The following is an 18,930-nucleotide window of genomic DNA, read 5'->3' as shown; positions in this document are numbered from 1 at the left end:
TTATTTTGTAGTAACCCAATGAAACCACATTTGCCAATACAATTTTCCTGTCTTTTTTTCTTGATTAGAACTTGTTGCAGGAATTCCAAGGGGTGCTCAGGCATTTGGATATGTACGTAATAATATTCTTTTGTTAAGTCTTGTTTTCAAATGGATTTGGCTCTTTCATTTTTTTCGTTTCTTTCTCTCCTCCTATGCTAAGTAAGCAATGAAGCAGTTTTAAAAGCTATTGTTTCACTTCACCTTTTATTGTTGAGCTTCGCATAACAACAGCATGCCACTACTACTTAGAAAAAGCAGGACAAAACTGAGCCAATTTCCAACTTTCGTCTGTGAAACGGGTTGGTGCCCTTTTCATATCTTACCAAATAAATGTTGGCACAGCACACTTGGCTGTTTTGGGCCGTAGCTTTTTAAATACACAAACAGGAGACTGACGCACACTCTGCCCATTTCTCCTGAGCTCTGAGTGACATGATCCATGCCCTTAAAGATATCCTAAATCACTTTGATCTTTTATTTTGTGGGGGTCAGAAGGAACGGAGATGCTCTTCCCAATTCCGTGCTGCTGGTCCCTGTTCAAACTCCTCTGGGATCATCTCCCCTCCTTCCAGCCCAACCTGCTGATTGGTTCAAGGTAGGAGCTAGCTGATATCCCACCCTTCCACAAGGGGCAAGCTGCAAAGGAATGGCCCTTTGTCGCCTGCAACTCAGTGCTCACTTTAAAATAAGGTCCAAAGACGAAAGTGATGAGATGTCTTCTTGAACTACTGTAGTCCACATGCTGTGGGTACAGCCACACTGTTTTTAGGTAGTGACTTCCAGGATTTTGACTCAGCAACAGTGAAGGAACGATGATATATTTCCCAGTCAGGATGATGCGTGACTTGGAGGGGAACTGGCAGGTGGTGGTGTTCCCATCTGTCTGCTCCCCTTGTCCTTTTAGGTGGTAGAGGTCGTAGAATCATAGAATCTACAGTGCAGAATGAGGCCCATTGAGCCTGCACCGACAACAATCCCACCCAGGACCTTTACCCGTAACCCCATATATTTACCTTCCTAATCCCCCTGAAACTAAGGGCCAATTTAGCATGGCCAATCAACCTAACCCGCATATCTTTGAACTGTGGGAGGAAACCAGAACTCCCAGAGGAAACCCATGCACGCACGGGGAGAATGTGCAAACGCCACACACAGTCATCCGAGGCCGGAATTGAACCCGGGTCTCTGGCACTGCGAGGCAGCAGTGCAAACCACTGTGCCATGATGCAACCCCAGGGGTTTTGAAGATGCTGTCGAAGGAGGAGGTGAGCATCCTCCTTCATGACTTTTATCTGTGCTATTCTGAACCAGCGTCTTAAAGGTAGACAAGTTGAGTCGTGGGCTATCTGTCTTGTTCTCGACAGGAAGTTTGTCCAGTTTTTGCTTTGCAACATGCCTCAGTATTATGATTATGGTTCCCAAGCAGCCGCTAACACATCATGTTGATGGCAGTGAGTTGGTCTGCCATGCCAGACTGGGCACAATTAGAACTGACGGTTCACATTTTTTTCATCAACATTTCATAGTCGTATGATAGTGTCAGAAATCAAGACCAATCATTGTACCTCTTTTTAATAGGTTGCCATCATAAATGCAACAGATATGACTTTCATCTTGAATTTTACTGGTGAACAGGTAAGGTATTATTATATCCCCTCATTTCCAGGAAGTATTGAAACTGTTTCACTCTAGCTGGCTTAGCAAAACATATGTTTTCTTACAAACAATCGTGAACTAACTGCTGAATTCTTGACCCAATAACACAATGTAGAATAATTTATATTAGTAACCAAAACTATTCGAGAGGAGATGACTGTAAAACAGCAATGTTTTACTTAAGATATAAACATTGAACTTTTTTCTATCACATTGATGATGACCAGAAGTGACTCTGGTATGTCCACTGAATTGGAGCTGCCGGCGTTGAACTGGGGTAAACACAGTAAGAAGTCTCACAACACCAAGTTAAAGTCCAACAGGTTTGTTTGGTAGCACAAGCCACTAGCTTTCGGAGCGCTGCTCCTTCATCAGGTAAGTGGTGAGTGGCCCACTTACTTGATGAAGGAGCAGCACTCCGAAAGCTAGTGGCTTGTGCTACCAAATAAACCTGTTGGACTTTAACCTGGTGTTGTGAGACTTCTTACTATGTCCACTGAATACAGCTGATGTGTGAACTGCTGTAGTTATGTCTTTTATTTTCAACTTTGCAAACAAACATTTGCTTTCAAAGGAGAGAGATGTCAGAATATGGCATATTGTGTCATCATATTTATTCAGTGCCACCCGCTCCGAGTCAAAAGTAAGGAGATTCTAAACTTTGAGATTGTCTTCCACATGATCCACCAAAGGCACAGTTAGCTCATTAGCTTCTAAAGCTGCTCCAGAGCACTTGCCTCGCAACATCTAAATTTTGAAGATGAGTTTTAAAGTATGTGTACTTCTAAATATTGGCCGGAAATTTCCAGCCCCGACACTAGTGGGCATCGTCACAGACGGCTCGGCTCTCTGAATTTTCCTGTCCTGTCCACGACGATGCATTCCATGGGGCTGGAAAATCCGACTCATTGCTTCTTTATTGGTTGTACTGACTTTTAACAGAACCGCTGTGTTAAAACAGCTGTGTTAAATTGATGCATTATATCAGTCTCAGTGATGTCAAATTTCCTCATAAAGTGCCGATAACATGTTTGTGCTTAGCAGATATACAACTAAATGATATCGTGTTGACATGAATCCAGACAACCACATGCTGATTTTGATTTCTTTGTCTGCTTGTGTTTTCTAATTAATAAGAACATGATTATATTCCACTTCCAAATAACTGAATTGATTTACAATTAGTTACTGTTGAGGATGAAAGGTGGAATATAAGGTTTACCTGGTGCCATGTATGACTGTTTTCCCTTGAGTAGCTCTTACAGTTGTTGAGAATCAGTGGTGATTGTTTGGATGTCAAGTACATCGTCTACAAAGAGCAATCAATAGGTGAAATCATCCATTACCTTGAAGGGTCTCTTCAACCTGTTGAGCCACTTTCAGGATGTGTGGAGAGGAACAATTAAAGACATAGCCCTCATGAGGCTAGAGCCATCATCTCCCAAATCAGTGTGGAGCTGCCAGCTAACGTATTATAATAAGATGATTTCTTTTGATGCAAGGCTCCATTAATTTGTTTCCTGTTTCTTAAATCCACAGATGGCTTCCTATTTTGGATATACCGTGGCTGTCTCTGATATAAACAATGATGGGTGAGCTTTATATCTTATTAGATACTACAGAAAAATCAGAGATTAACATAGAATCATGGGGTGTAACATGAGGTGAGTTGTGAGACAGGGATAGGGGGTGGTGTGTCGGGCCATTTTATTGAAAGGATGTGGGGTGAGTACCCTGACTCCTTGTTGACTTCCCCAGATCAAGCTCTGGACAGGAAGGGCTCCCACTCAAAAGCCAGTTGAGGCCTATAAGTGGCATTCAAACAGCAGTGGGTGGGAAACTCATCATCTGGGAAGGCCACCCAGCAAAGCTAGTCGGTTTTGCCTGGGGCCTCCTGAGAAAGTGGCAGCATGGGGTGATGGGGGGAGTCTTTCGTTCACAGACACTGAGCTGGCCATGTGAAGGTGGGATCACCCTGACATTTACACAGGGTGCAGGGAGCCCGCTGTCATTGTATAGTCCAGCCTACGTGGCCTGTCCATGTCCTTTTGTAATGTTCTGCTCACATCAACACAAACTATTATATCTCTTAAATTAGGTTAATCTACAAACTTGGACATACAAGTCACGATTCTGTTATCCAAGTAACCAATAGAGATGAAAACCTGAGTTTACTAGGCACTCGCATTTGTTAAATTCTGCCATCAGAAAACATTGCCTTTATCCAGAAGGGGATATTAGGCAGGGATTTATGGAGTTGGGGTGGAAACTAAAGGCCAAGACTGACAGAGTGGTTATCTCTGGACTCTTGCCTGTACCACGGGATAGTTTAGAGAGGAATAGGGAGAGGGAAGGTTTGAATTCATGGCTGAGGGGATGGTGCAGGAGGGAGGGGTTCAGGTACTTAAGCAATTGGGGCTCGTACTGGGGAAGGTGTGACCTCTATGAGAAGGATGGTCTACACCTTAATCAGAAGGGGACCAATATCCTGGGGGGTAAATTTGCTAAGGCCATGCAGGGAGGTTTAAACTGATTCGGGGGGGGGGAGGGATCCTGAGTAGTGGGGCTGAAAGTGAGGGATGCATGGATGGGGACTGCAATGCACGGCATTGCAGAGGTGGGGTGGAGAGGGTTTGAAATGTGTATACTTCAATGCCAGGAGTATTCGCAATAAAGTGGGTGAACTTGCAGCGTGGATCAGTACCTGGGACTTCGATGTTGTGGCTATTTCAGAGACATGGATAGAGCAGGGGCAGGAATGGATGCTGCAGGTCCCGGGGTTCAAATGTTTTAGTCGAAGTAGGGAAGGAGGTAGAAGAGGGGGAGGGGTAGCATTATTGGTCAGAGATTGTATCACAGTGTCAGAGAGGAGGTTTGATGAGGACTTATCTGTTGAGGTAGTATGGGCGGAGATTAGAAATAGGAGAGGAGAGGTCACCCTGTTGGGAGTCTTTTATAGACCTCCTAAAAGTTCTAGAGAGGTTGAGGAAAGGATTGCGGAGTCAATCCTGCTTAGGAGTGAAAGTAATAGGGCAATTGTTATGGGGGATTTTAACTTGACTAATATTGACTGGAATTGTTATAGCTCTAGCTCGTTAGAGGGGTCAGTTTTTGTTCAAAGCGTGCAGGAAGGTTTTTTGACTCAGTATGTAGACAGGCCAACTAGAGGTGAGGCTATATTGGATCTGGTGCTGGGAAATGAGCCAGACCAGGTGCTAGACTTGGAAGTTGGTGTGCATTTTGGTGATAGTGACCACAATTCGGTTACGTTCACCTTAGTGATGGAAAGGGATAGGCATGAACCTCGGGCCAGTGGTTTTAGCTGGGGGAAGGGTAATTATGAGGCTATTAGGAGAGAATTAGGAAACATAGGTTGGACTAGGAGATTACAGGGACTGGGAACGTCCGACATGTGGAGTTTTTTCAAGGAGCAGCTACTGCGAGTCTGTGATAGGTATGTCCCTGTCAGGCAAGGAGGAATTGGTAGGGCTAGGGAACCGTGGTGCACCAAAAAAGTTTCTTTGTTGGTTAAAAAGAAAAAGGAGGCTTATGTTCGGATGAGACGTGAGCACTCGGGTAGTGCACTAGAAAGCTTTAGATTGGCTAAGAGGGAGTTGAAGAGCGAGCTTAGAAGGGCTAAAAGGGGACATGAGAAGACTTTGGCGGATAGGGTTAAAGAGAATCCTAAGGCGTTCTATAGGTATGTCAAGAACAGAAGGTTGGTTAGGGCAAGTTTAGGGCCAGTTATAGATGGCAGAGGGAAGTTATGTGTGGAACCGGAGGAGATTGGTGAAGCATTGAACCAATATTTCTCTTCGGTGTTCACGCAAGGGGACATGAATATAGCTGAGGAGGACACTGGGTTGCAAGGGAGTAGAATAGACAGTATTACAGTTGATAAGGAGGATGTGCAGGATATTCTGGAGGGTCTGAAAATAGATAAATCCCCTGGTCCGGATGGGATTTATCCAAGGATTCTCTGGGAGGCAAGAGAAGTGATTGCAGCGCCTCTGGCTCTGATCTTCAGGTCGTCGTTGGCCTCTGGTATAGTACCAGAAGATTGGAGGTTAGCGAATGTTGTCCCATTGTTTAAGAAGGGGAACAGAGACTTCCCCGGGAATTATAGACCGGTGAGTCTCACTTCTGTTGTCGGCAAGATGTTGGAAAAAATTATAAGGGATAGGATTTATAGTTATTTGGAGAGTAATGAATTGATAGGTGATAGTCAGCATGGTTTTGTGGCAGGTAGGTCGTGCCTTACTAACCTTATTGAGTTTTTTGAGAAAGTGACCAAGGAGGTGGATGGGGGCAAGGCAGTGGACGTGGTATATATGGATTTTAGTAAGGCGTTTGATAAGGTTCACCATGGTAGGCTTCTGCAGAAAATGCAGATGTATGGGATTGGGGGTGATCTAGGAAATTGGATCAGGAATTGGCTAGCGGATAGGAAACAGAGGGTGGTGGTTGATAGTAAATATTCATCATGGAGTGCGGTTACAAGTGGTGTACCTCAGGGATCTGTTTTGGGGCCACTGCTGTTTGTAATATTTATTAATGATCTGGATGAGGGTATAGTTGGGTGGATTAGCAAATTTGCTGATGACACCAAAGTCGGTGGTGTGGTAGACAGTGAGGAAGGGTGTCGTAGTCTGCAGGAAGACTTAGACAGGTTGCAAAGTTGGGCCGAGAGGTGGCGGATGGAGTTTAATGCGGAGAAGTGTGAGGTAATTCACTTTGGTAGGAATAACAGATGTGTTGAGTATAGGGCTAACGGGAGGACTTTGAATAGTGTGGAGGAGCAGAGGGATCTAGGTGTATGTGTGCATAGATCCCTGAAAGTTGGGAATCAAGTAGATAAGGTTGTTAAGAAGGCATATGGTGTCTTGGCGTTTATTGGTAGGGGGATTGAATTTAGGAGTCGTAGCGTTATGTTGCAACTGTACACAACTCTGGTGCGGCCGCACTTGGAGTACTGTGTGCAGTTCTGGTCCCCACATTACAGGAAGGATGTGGAGGCTTTGGAGAGGGTGCAGAGGAGGTTTACCAGGATGTTGCCTGGTATGGAGGGGAGATCCTATGAGGAGAGGCTGAGGGATTTGGGATTGTTTTCGCTGGAAAGGCGGCGGCTAAGAGGGGATCTTATTGAAACATATAAGATGATTAGAGGTTTAGATAGGGTGGATAGTGATAGCCTTTTTCCTCTGATGGAGAAATCCAGCACGAGGGGGCATGGCTTTAAATTGAGGGGGGGTAGTTATAGAACCGATGTCAGGGGTAGGTTCTTTACCCAGAGGGTGGTGAGGGATTGGAATGCCCTGCCAGCATCAGTAGTAAATGCGCCTAGTTTGGGGGCGTTTAAGAGATCCGTAGATAGGTTCATGGACGAAAAGAAATTGGTTTAGGTTGGAGGGTCACAGTTTTTTTTTTAACTGGTCGGTGCAACATCGTGGGCCGAAGGGCCTGTTCTGCGCTGTAATGTTCTATGTTCTATGTTCCTGTCTTCTAGCATTCCACCAATTCCCAACCCAAGTCACATTCTGTGTGATTTCACTTTTGCTAATCTTTCAGTGAACCTTATTAATGAATTAATCCTTTTATGGCTTTGCCCATCCTAACTCTGCACCCTAAATCCTCTCCCAAACACACCATTCCCTAACCCCAATCTCTTTTCTCCATCTTTTAGCCTGATAATGTGTGACAGAACTTGACCTGCTCGTTGGAACTTCTTCTCTATGTCTCTCTCCATCTTCAAAATCCAGCTTAATCAAACTTTCAATCACTGCCATCACCCCCTCCACCTTCTCTCCATTCCTGTCTCAACACTGGGTTCCCTTACAGCGGTTGTGAAGTACCATGGGATACTTTCTCATCCTAAAGGCATGCACCATAGAAATATAAATGATTGTTTGCCTGTTAGTGCAACCTGCCATGTTTTTTCTACCTCGTTAAATGTGTTTCATTTTTAAAAATTCTTCCATGTGATGTGAACATCATGGCCAACATTTCATAGAATCATCATAGAATCATAGAATCCCTACAGTACAGAAAGAGGCCATTCGGCCCATCGAGTCTGCACTGACCACAATCCCACCCAGGCCCTACCCCCATATCCCTACATATTTTACCCACTAATCCCTCCAACCTACGCATCTCAGGACACTAAGGGGCATTTTTTTTTTAGCATGGCCAATCAACCTAACCCGCACATCTTTGAACTGTGGGAGGAAACCGGAGCACCCGGAGGAAACCCACGCAGACACGAGGAGAATGTGCAAACTCCACACAGACAGTGACCCGAGGCCGGAATTGAACCCAACTCCCTGGCGCAGTGAGGCAGCAGTGCTAACCACTGCGCCACTGTACCGCCCGTGGTAGAGCTTTTATACTCCACACAATTCCATTAGTTTCTGTCTTCAGTAACAGTGCTAAGGGCTGCAGCTATATTCGGCTCTGAAAGAAAAAGGCACAGTTTAGCAAGTCTGTTGCCTGTTTAGAACAGGGTGGGACAGGAAACAGAGGCACACACCCGATCCCCACATGGCAAATTTCAAAATGCCAGCTGGATCTTCAAGGAAGACGTGTCAAGTAGTGTTTGACACTTAGTATTCCACCTACCTCAGGATGTAAGGCACACCCCAATCATTTTGCCTACTTCCTGGTAATTCTTGCTATTAGAGGCCGGAAAGCAGGATGGCCTCCGACCTTCTGACCTGGAAATTGGCACAGGGGTTTTGAACTAAGAATACCAACTGTGAGTACAAACAACTTTAAAAGAAAAATCAAGCTTCCACTTCCACAATGTGCTGTTGGGACCTTGAGTCATGCGTAAACTTCCCTTTCTGTATTTGTAAATATTTCTTTAGTCAGAGAATTCATACCAAAGCTTTTCAAATGAACAGTTTGCTTCAATAGTCTATCCTTTGGAAGCTGTCCTTTATAGCTTTCAGAAAAAAAGAGACAACCCATTGTAAAAATGTGGTTTTCTAATTTTAAAAATAAAATTAGAGAAATCTTCTGAAATATACTTTTTTCTTAATTGAGGTTCTCTCCAGAGACAGTAAAAACTATAATTGTGATTTTGGCAATGAAAATATCTTAATAATGCGGTCCTTAAATTTAGATTAAAGTACAAGATGGGTAAATAGCTACTTCCATCCCACTGAAATGCAACTTAATGTTTTGAATGCATTCTTTTTGTGGCCATAATGTAATTGCGATTCATTCTCATACCAAAGGTTTTGCAGCTGAAATATTTAAAGGCGGAAGTTTCCATGCACAAACTAAATGATAGAAAGCTGCTGCAAACTTGACCAGCATCAGGAACAGCTGTTTATCTAACCCCTGTTTTTTTTCATGTTTGCAATCATCTGCTTCACAGATTGGACGACGTGTTAGTTGGTGCTCCACTTTTCATGGACCGTGAATCTGACGGAAAGTTGAAGGAAGTTGGGCTGGTTTATCTATACCTGCAGGAGGAAGAGTTTCTTTTCAAGGACCCTCAGAGACTACTAGGGACTGAAGTTTTTGGAAGATTTGGCAGTGCAGTAGCACCTTTGGCAGATTTGAATCAAGATGGATACAATGGTGTGTTTCGACAGTCATAAGTACTAACAATATTGAAAAACACCTTGTTCTTTCTGAATGTCTGATCAGATATATATTTTCGACACCAGCACTCCCTTTCGCGGCATTGGAGAAGGCCTGCCATTGGCCTGATCCTGCCGCTGACAACGGGGCTTCCTGTTCTATGCACCCGCCACCGCTAGGGAACTCCGGGGCTTGCCGTTAGCAGGACCAGAAGATCCTGCAGGCAAGAACAGCCGGAAAATTCTGACCACGTTATATGAGCAAAAATGTCTATGGCTGGAATGTTACCACCGTTCTCACCGGTGGGATTTTCCCATCCCGCTGCAGTGAACAGAGATTTGGCTGGGCACCAAATTCTCTGTCCTTGCTGCAGCGGGAGCGTGGCGTGAATGGCCGGTAAGATTGCGCCCTATGTAATATCTTCATTAAGGAGAAGTTGGGGAATCTAACATAGATGTGTAATATCTTAAATGTCAGAACATAAGAACATAAGAAATAGGAGCAGGAGTAGGCCATCTTGCCCCTCAAGCCTGCTCCGCCATTCAATAAGATCATGGCTGATCTGATAGTGGGTTCAGTTCCACTTACCCATCTGCTCCCCGTAACCCTTAATTCCCTTAATGGTTAAAAATCTATCTATCTGTGACTGAAACACATTTAACAAGGTAGCCTCGACTGCTTCATTGGGCAGAGAATTCCAAAGATTCACTACCCTCTGGGAGAAGAAGTTCCTCCTCAACTCTGTTCTAAATTGACTCCCCCGTATTTTGAGGCTATGCCCCCTAGTTCTTGTTTCCATTGTAAGTGGAAATAACCTCGCTGCTTCTACCCTGTCTGGCCCCTTAATTATCTTATATGTCTCTATAAGATCTTCCCTCAACCTTCTAAACTCCAATGAGTACAGGCCCAGTCTACTCAATCTCTCCTCATAAGCTAACCCCCTCATCTCCAGAATCAACCTGGTGATCCTACTCTGTACCCCCTCCAAAGCTAATATATCCTTTCTTAAATAAGGGGACCAAAATTGTACACAGTACTCTCGGTGCGGCCTCACCCAGTACCCTGTACACTTGCAGCATGACCTCCCTGCTTTTATACTCCATCCCTCTCGCAATAAAGGCCAACATTCCATTTGCCTTCTTGATTACCTGCTGCACCTGCAAACTGAGTTTTTGTGATTCATGCACAAGGACCCCTAGGTCCCTCTGCACAGTAGCATGTTGTAATTTTTCACAGTTTAAATAATAGTCCATTTTACTATTATTCCTTCCAAAGTCAGCTTTCCAGGTTGTGTTTAGTCTCATGGAGATTTCACAGTTTCCTCTCCAGCCAATCTAAAGAAGCATATTATGGGGAGGTAGATTAAACACATCTTAGAACAGCTCCATTAAAGAAAGCAAATGCTTTGAAACAACCAGATTTTAGTAACATTTGCAGCAACTTTTTATAATTGAATTTGTACATGGAATCACATACAATCTGTGTACTTCACAAAAAGGGATGAGCAATAAATACTGGCCTGCCCAGCGAAGCCCATGATCCATGAGTAAATCTTTAAAAAGTAACACAAAACTATTTAAACAATCAGAGATAGTGTAGAAATCTTCAAAAAATAAACAAATGACCACAAGAATGAAGAAGTATAGAATTGTGAGAAATGCAAAGCATAAAATTGGGACAGGAACATGTTTAAAATGTCAGCTGCATTGCACAGTTTACATAACTGTAAATCACCTTTGGCATTGTTTCAATGAAAGTTGTACCGTGTAGTCCATTTATGCTATCAGCTGAATTAAATTTAAACTGGCGATGTTAGATTGAGGAGGCAATCTTATTATCATTTAACTTCACATGACCTACAGTATAGCTGAAGCCAATATAAAACACTATTTTCAAATAAAAAACTGTTGGTTTTTTTTGGTTACAATTTAACCAGTATTTGGATGCTGGTAAGTGGATCTCTGTGCATGTGTGTGAGCATGCATATACAAAACATCATTTTCCCTGGCCAGAAGGTGACTGTAAGATCAATGTAAGACCCAATAGTATTTCAGTCACAAATCATAAGTCTCAATCTACAATGCAGCTACTCCTATCTTTTGGAAATTGGTGCATCATTTTAATATTACTAGTTGTCATTCCGATCTTAAGACATTTTTTGATGTCAGTAATTAGGAGAGCTCAGTGCACCCATATTTATATAGTGCCTTTCTCCTCCAGCCTGCTTCAGACCCCTGGAAAATGATGCTGAATGCACTGAAAACTAGAATTGACCTATCACCCTTTTTATTAATTGCCATTTTAAAAAAAATGATCTCACATTAAACAGATGCTGACCTAAACCAATGCAGATTGATACTTGTAGTGCAGTTTTACAGAGTAAGAGGAAGAGAGTATTTCAAAGACTATTTCCTCGGGTGGATGGAGCTATTACAAGGGGGCATAACTATAGGGTTCGTGGTGGGAGATACAGGAAGGATATCAGAGGTAGGTTCTTTACGCAGAGAGTGGTTGGGGTGTGGAATGGACTGCCTGCAGTGATAGTGGAGTCAGACACTTTAGGAACATTTAAGCGGTTATTGGATAGGCACATGGAGCACACCAGGATGATAGGGAGTGGGATAGCTTGATCTTGGTTTCAGATAAAGCTTGGCACAACATCGTGGGCCGAAGGGCCTGTTCTGTGCTGTACTGTTCTATGTTCTATGAGTAGCTAAAGTCAACGTTCGTGCCTTAGAAAACGAGACCGGGGAATTAACAATGGGGAACATAGAAATGGCAGAGACACTAAATCAATATTTTGCCTCAGTTTTCACAGTGGAGGACACTAGAACTTTCCTAATAGGTAATGCAGAGGTTGTTGAAAAGGAGAAACATAAAACAATCACCATTACTCGGAAAAGTTACTGATTAAGCTATTGCGATTAAAGGCAAATAAATCCCCAGGGCCTGATGGCCTAGATCCTGGGGTTTTAAAGGAAATTGCTGCAGAGATCGAGAAGGCATTGGTTATAATGTTCCAAAATTCCCTGGATTCTGGCAAGGTTCCAGTGGATTGGAAAAGGGCTAATGTAACACTGCTGTTCAAAAAGGGAGAAAGACAAAAAGGAAGAAACTGTAGGCTATTTAAATGTCTATTATTGGGAAATTGTGGGAATCCATCATTAAGGAAGTAGTAACGAGTCATTTGGAAAGTCAAAACACAATCCATCAGAGTCAACATGGTTTCATGAAGGGTAAATTGTGTTTGACTAATTTGCTGGAGTTCTTTGAAGATGAAACAAAGTGGATAATGGAGGTCCTGTAGATGTAGTGGAATGGACATCTAGAAGGTATTTGATAAGGTGCCGTACAAAAGGGTAATATACAAGGTAAGATCCCATGGGGTTGAGGTAGCATATTGCTTAGATAGAGGATTGACTCACCAACAGAAAGCAGAGTTGGATTAAATGTGTCTTCTTCTGGTTGGCAAGCTGTAACTAGTGGGGTGCCACAGGGTTTGTTCCTCAGACCCCAACTATTTACAATCTATATTAATGACTTGGATGCAGGAATAGAAGGTACTATAGCCAAATTTGCAAATGACACTAAAATAGGTGGGATAGTAAGTTGCAAAGAGGAAATAATAAATTTATACATGGATATAGTCAGGTTAAGTGAGTGGGCCAAATTTGGCAGATGGAATTTAACGTGGATTAGTGTGAGGTTATCTATTTTGGTCGGAAGAATAAAATGATAACTTATTATCTAAATGGAGAGAAACTTGCCAGCAAAACTGAGATTCAGAGATTAGGGTGATCTCAAAGTTAAAGGACCCCCCCCAATCACAGACATTCGGTGCCCCGGTGGACAAGGGGAACACCCCCAACCTTGCACACAGAAGGGCAACTCCCCCCCACACCGCTCAAAGACTGGGGCAGCACCTCCCCCACCCATCCAAACATCAGAGTGATCCACCTCCCCCCCCCCCCCACACAGTCAACTGGCATCGTGCTCACCCCTCTCAGTCTCTCCATCCACCCCCTATTCACAGTCTCCAGCTTCCCCCACCCCAATGTATGCACAACCCTTCTTCCCCATCAAACATCCCCCCCCCCCCCCACCCCACACAAGCATAAGGGGAATCAGCCTGTGCCAAGGCGCCGTGCCATGGGGGTTTGCGTCCTGTTATGTGAGGTGGAGAGAGAAAGAGCACGGAGGCTATTGAGGGGGAGTTTGCACGGTTGGGGTGGAGCAGGCAGTGAGGGTGTCCTTGTAGGCACAGGTGTGCAGTGGATAGTGAAGGGATACTTGAAGGAACGGGGGTGAGTGGAGCGGGCAGTGAGCAGGGAACTTGCAGCCACAGGGGTGGAGCAGGCAGCGAGGGGGGGTCTTTTAGCCACAGGGATGTTGTTAGTGAGGGGGGAGAGGGGGGGGGGGGAGGAGAAAGAGAGAGAGAGAGTCTCCGATGATTGTTCCGTGGGGTGGATATGGCACCCTGATTGCAGTGAAGCTGGCCTTGCTGGCTCTGTCAGCCCCACCATGCCAGAGTGATGGCATAAACCACGCCCCGATTTTCTTTTTGTCAGAGTGGCTGAAGACCTGGTCTAAAAACTCGGCTGTGCATCTGGAGAGATACACGCCGGTTTTCAGTCAGAGCCTGGCACTCTGACAAACAAATTCTGGGAAAATTCCATCCCATGTTTATGACATACAATGGACCATAGTGGAAATATAATTATATATTATAATTAGTTTTTGCACAGTATTAATATTGTGCTAACCTATAACATTATGGTGATAGCACTTCTATGCCACCATGAGTCATGTTGAGTGTCCTTTGGTTATGCAATGTCAAATGTCTTTGTATTAAAGTGAGATGCCGGTAAATCTAGTCTTGTTGCCCTTTTAATGACTAATCCTGTTTTGTTTATTTTGCTCTTGTAGATGTTGCAATTGGTATACCTTTTGGGGGTGAGGACAGGAGAGGCAAGGTCTTGATTTACAATGGCCACAGCACTGGGTTAAATTCCAAGCCGTCACAGGTCCTGGATGGCCTGTGGCCCTCTAACTCCATGCCGCCTGGATTTGGCTTTACCTTACAAGGAGGCTCAGACATAGACAAGAATGAATACCCAGGTAAGGATAACATTTGGGAGGAATTTTAGCTTTTATATAATACAATAGTATTTTATCAATGTGATGTGATATTTTGCACCGCCTTTGTGGCACATGTGCTGTGTAACCATTGACTTTACACAACCATTTATTGCCAGCAGAGAATCTATTTCCTTTGCACGTGGATACAATATAACCATGTAATTATTTAGGTGACACATGTTCAGTCAGTTTATGAGGAGTTAATGGTTTTTAATTCATTTTCTTGAAAGCCTTGGACAGCGGTGTGCACTCCAGTTTCTAATGTTTGAAAGGTCTTGAATATCTTTTCAATCATAATTAGAAATTTCACTGACAGTCAGAAAGCATTAATTAGCACTCTGTGTGAATATGAGCACTTGGACAGGAGACTATGCCTTCACCCACCTAATAGTGATGTACAGGGCCTTATAATTGCATTCAGATTGTCAGCATCACTTTACCATTAATTTACTTATGTTGCACTGGCTAATGTGAGCTAATGGACAGCGAAAATGATGCTGTGTCTTCTTCTAGAAATAGGACAAATCCTGACAGAATGAATTATACTGTTATTGAAATGAGCTAACATCTGACGGAATTAAAAGCCAATGCTATGTGACAAACTTAAGGCCATAAGATATAGGTGCAGAATTAGGTCATTCGGCCCATCGAGTTTGCTCCGCCATTCAATCATGGCTGATAAGTTTCTCAATCTCATTCTCCCACCTTTTTCCAGTAACCTCTGATCCCCTTACCGCTCAATGACCTGGCCTCCACAGCCTTCTGAGGCAATTAATTCCATAGATTCACCATCCTCTGGCTGAAGAAATTCCCCCTCATCTCGCTGCTAAAGGGTCATCCCTTTACTCTGAGGCTGTGCCCTCGGACCCCAGTCTCTCCTACTAATGGAAATATCTTCCCCATGTCCATTCTATCCAGGCCTTTCAATATTCCTTAAGTTTCAATAAGATCACCCCTCATCCTTCTAAACTCCATCGGGTCGAGGCCGACAGTCCTCAAACGCTCCTCATACATCAAGCTTTTCATTCCCGGGATCATTTTTGTGAACCTCCTCTGGACCCTCTCCAAGGTCAGCACATCCTTCCTTAGATACGGGGCCCAAAATTGCTCACAATATTCTAAATGTGGAACCGAGAGTCTTTATAAAGCTCATCTAATAAATAATTTTAAATGACCTATTTTTTTAACATGTACTTCCTTTTCACCTTGTTTAATGTCATCGGAGCTATTCCACAATGCTGGAGTTTGTCCAAATAACTGTGAACTGTTATCATGAACTGCCAGCGACCAACATTCTCATTGTTCTGTGGTGACAGGGCACCTGTTAAAACACAGGAAATTCACCTTTTATTCACAATTAATTCTGATGGAGAACCTTCAATGTTTTACTTTTGTACAAACATGTTTGAAAGAGTTAAATAGGAGTGATTGATTCCTTAATGATGTGAACACACTTGGACTGCTGTTACTTCCTTTGATTTTTTTGAGCCCAGGCATTGTCTGTGCTGCAGTCGAGACTGGATTTCGTGATGCTTTAGAGCCTGAAATGTTTATTGATCCTATACGTTCTAAGTTTCAAAGCTGTCGTATTTATGTTCACGTTTTACTAGTTATAGGATTCTCTTTGAAAACAAACTTCAGTGAAAGCAGCTCAAATAATCCAATTAAAAGCTTTCATTGGTTTTAACAACAGCACTTGTGGACTGTTATAGCTACTCAGGAACTAATACAAAATCATAAATGCAATAGGATGTTAAGAATTGAGTCCATGCTTTACAATAGCATCTGTTTTGTTTTAACAAACCTATTTAAGAGTGACTTTATACCATCGTGTTGGATTCCAGTTGAAGCTGGTTGTGTGAAGGGAGCATATATAGTTAAAAAGTTGAAACCAGCTGGATTTCAACAGTATCATGAATTCACAATAATATACAAAAATATCGGGCGGGATTTTCCGGCCTCACTCGTCCTGAAACCGTAAAATCCCACCCGAGGTCGATGGGCCTTTCCATGGTCTGCCCCTCGCCCGCTTCGATTCCCGTAGCAGGCAGGACGGTAAAATTCCAGCCATTGGCTCTTGAAAGAGATAGAAAATAAATGCTCCTCGAATCGATAGCACCTCGGGTGTCTTGTATGTGTTTAAAGTATAAGGTTTGGCAATGCACTGACTGCAAACCACATTCTGGACATTGCTGGCAAGGCCAGTAATAGTTGCCCATCCCTAAGTGCCATTGAACTGAATGACTTGCCACACTATTTCAGAGGGCAGTGCAGAGTCACATGTAGGCCAGATCAGGTAAGGACGGCAGATTTCCTTCCCTAAAGGACAGTAGTGAACCAGGTGGGCTTTTAATGACAGTGGTTTCATGGTCACCATTACTGAGACTAGATTTAAATTCCAAACTATTAATTGAATTTAAATTCCACCAGCTGCCATGGTGGGATTTGAACCCTTGGTCGCAGAGTATTAGCCTGGGCTAATCAGATTACCGATTCACTGAATCTATTGTAATAGGTGAATTATCTTTATAAATTAATGGATTTTGACATTAATACTAATTGGTAGGATATGGATTGTATGCGTGATTGCCAAGACACAACATGTTGGTGGGGCAGCACAGTTTTGTTCCTATCTTAACTGGGGTAATAGCAATAAATTGTAATACATACTTATGCCAATAAGCTATAGGATACCAGCATGCTCTGATGTTATGATGCTCTTAATTTATCTCAAGAGTGTTCCTACTAGTGACAGACCTGTAACAAGAGACACTTCTCTCTAATGTTGTGTTATCTAAATGCACATACCTGGGCTGGAGCGTTTTAGCTATGAAGATAGGCTGGGATTGTTTTCCTTAGAGCAGGGAAGGATAAGGGGAGATCTGATTGAGATGTACAAAACTATGAGGGATAGATAGGAAGAAACCTTTCCCCTTAGTAGAGGGGTCAATAACCAGGGGGCATAGATTTAAAGTAAGGAACATGAGATTTAGAGGGAATTTGAGGACAATCCTTTTCACCCAGGCAGTGGTGGGAATCTGGAATTCACTGCCTGAAAGGGTGGTAGAGGCAGGAACTTTCACAACATATAAGAAGCATTAAAATGATCACGTGAAACATCATAGTATACAAGGCTATTGACCAAAAACAGAAAATGTTGGAAAATCTCAACCGGTCTGACAACATCTGTGGAGAGAGAATAGAGCCAATGTTTTGAGTCTAGATGACCCTTCGTCAGAGCTGGACCAAAGCTACGGACCAAGTGCTGGAAAGTTGGATTAGAATTGACATGTGTTTGATGACTGGCACAGAAATGATGGGCTGAAAGGCCTTTTTCTGTGCTGTAAAGCTCTGTGACTCTATTCACGACCTAAATTTAGAAGGATAATATCTATAAAAACAGAAACTGTTGGAAACAGTCAGCAGATCAGGCAGCATCTGTGGAAAGGACATGCTGGTTAATATTTTGGGTGAAGAGCTTTCGAAACAAAATCTATAGCTATACTACCAGATGATTTTGCAGTATGGATACTGTACATGCTTCATTCTTCTGTGTTCACTAAAATTCTTTGAAAACAATGCAGAAAGATAAGATGGTGTTTGGCAAATGCCATTATTAATTGTGATAACACCATTTTCCATTAAAAAAGCAACACATTTGACAAGCGCAAAATGCATCTGAAAAATGCACATATCTCAGTTTGTTTTTATAGATTTATAATCTTTCCCATTTACTCATTCTAACTCTCAATCCTCATATTTCTCTAATATTGACATTTCTATAATATTAACAAATTGACTGTTGGATGAAATGAAATATCAATGGACAACTCAACATTTTTGATTAATATTGACAGAGGCATTTAAAACAACTAATTTTAGAAATACTATGTAAGGGTCGAAATTTAGCAACAGTGGAAATCTGCTCACTACTGTGTACAGCTCCTCTTGCTAAACCTTCCAATTATGTCCTAGAACTTACAAAATACTTAATGGAATAGGCAGGATAGATGCAGATAAGCATCTTCTTTAGTTGGGAGTCTAGAACCAGGGTGCACACTTTCAAAATAAGGGGAAGGCACTTAGGACTGAGATAAGGAGAAATATCTTTACACAGAGGGTTGAGAATCTTTGGAATTGTCTATCCCAGAGGGCTGTGGAAGCTCAGTCATTGTGTATGTTTAAGGCAGACATTGATGGATTTTTGATTAACGATAATGTAAAGGGTTATGGGGATATGTGTAAAAGGCATTGAAGTGTCTGATCAGCCATGAGCGTATTGAATGGCGGAGCAGGCTGAATGGCCTCCTCTGTTCCTATCTTTCGATCTCGTGTTTTACATTTAAAGGCTGAAGCTTCTTCCTCCTGAAATCTTAAAGTGGTGGTTGCAAATATAATGGTCAACACAGTGGCACAGTGGTTAGCACGGCTGCCTCACAGCGCCAGGGACCGGGGTTTGATTCCCAGCTTGGGTCACTGTCTGTGCGGAATCTGCACATTCTCCCA

The 18,930-nt window shown here is 43.0% G+C and overlaps 1 protein-coding gene across 1 annotated transcript in view; it reads left to right on the top strand.

Annotated features, from left to right (window-relative positions):
• Positions 1-18,930, top strand: part of itga8 (integrin, alpha 8) — a 219,576-nt gene that overhangs the window by 37,870 nt on the left and 162,776 nt on the right. The window contains exons 9-13 of the mRNA XM_078235261.1: positions 69-112; positions 1,621-1,677; positions 3,238-3,290; positions 9,077-9,282; positions 14,212-14,403. Of these exons, the coding sequence (XP_078091387.1) occupies positions 69-112; positions 1,621-1,677; positions 3,238-3,290; positions 9,077-9,282; positions 14,212-14,403 (552 nt within the window). The remainder of the gene's footprint in view (positions 1-68; positions 113-1,620; positions 1,678-3,237; positions 3,291-9,076; positions 9,283-14,211; positions 14,404-18,930) is intronic.

Source organism: Mustelus asterias, chromosome 2 (genome assembly GCF_964213995.1).
Source record: "Mustelus asterias chromosome 2, sMusAst1.hap1.1, whole genome shotgun sequence".
NCBI lineage: Eukaryota > Metazoa > Chordata > Chondrichthyes > Carcharhiniformes > Triakidae > Mustelus > Mustelus asterias.
This window is presented reverse-complemented; position numbering and strand designations above follow the sequence as displayed.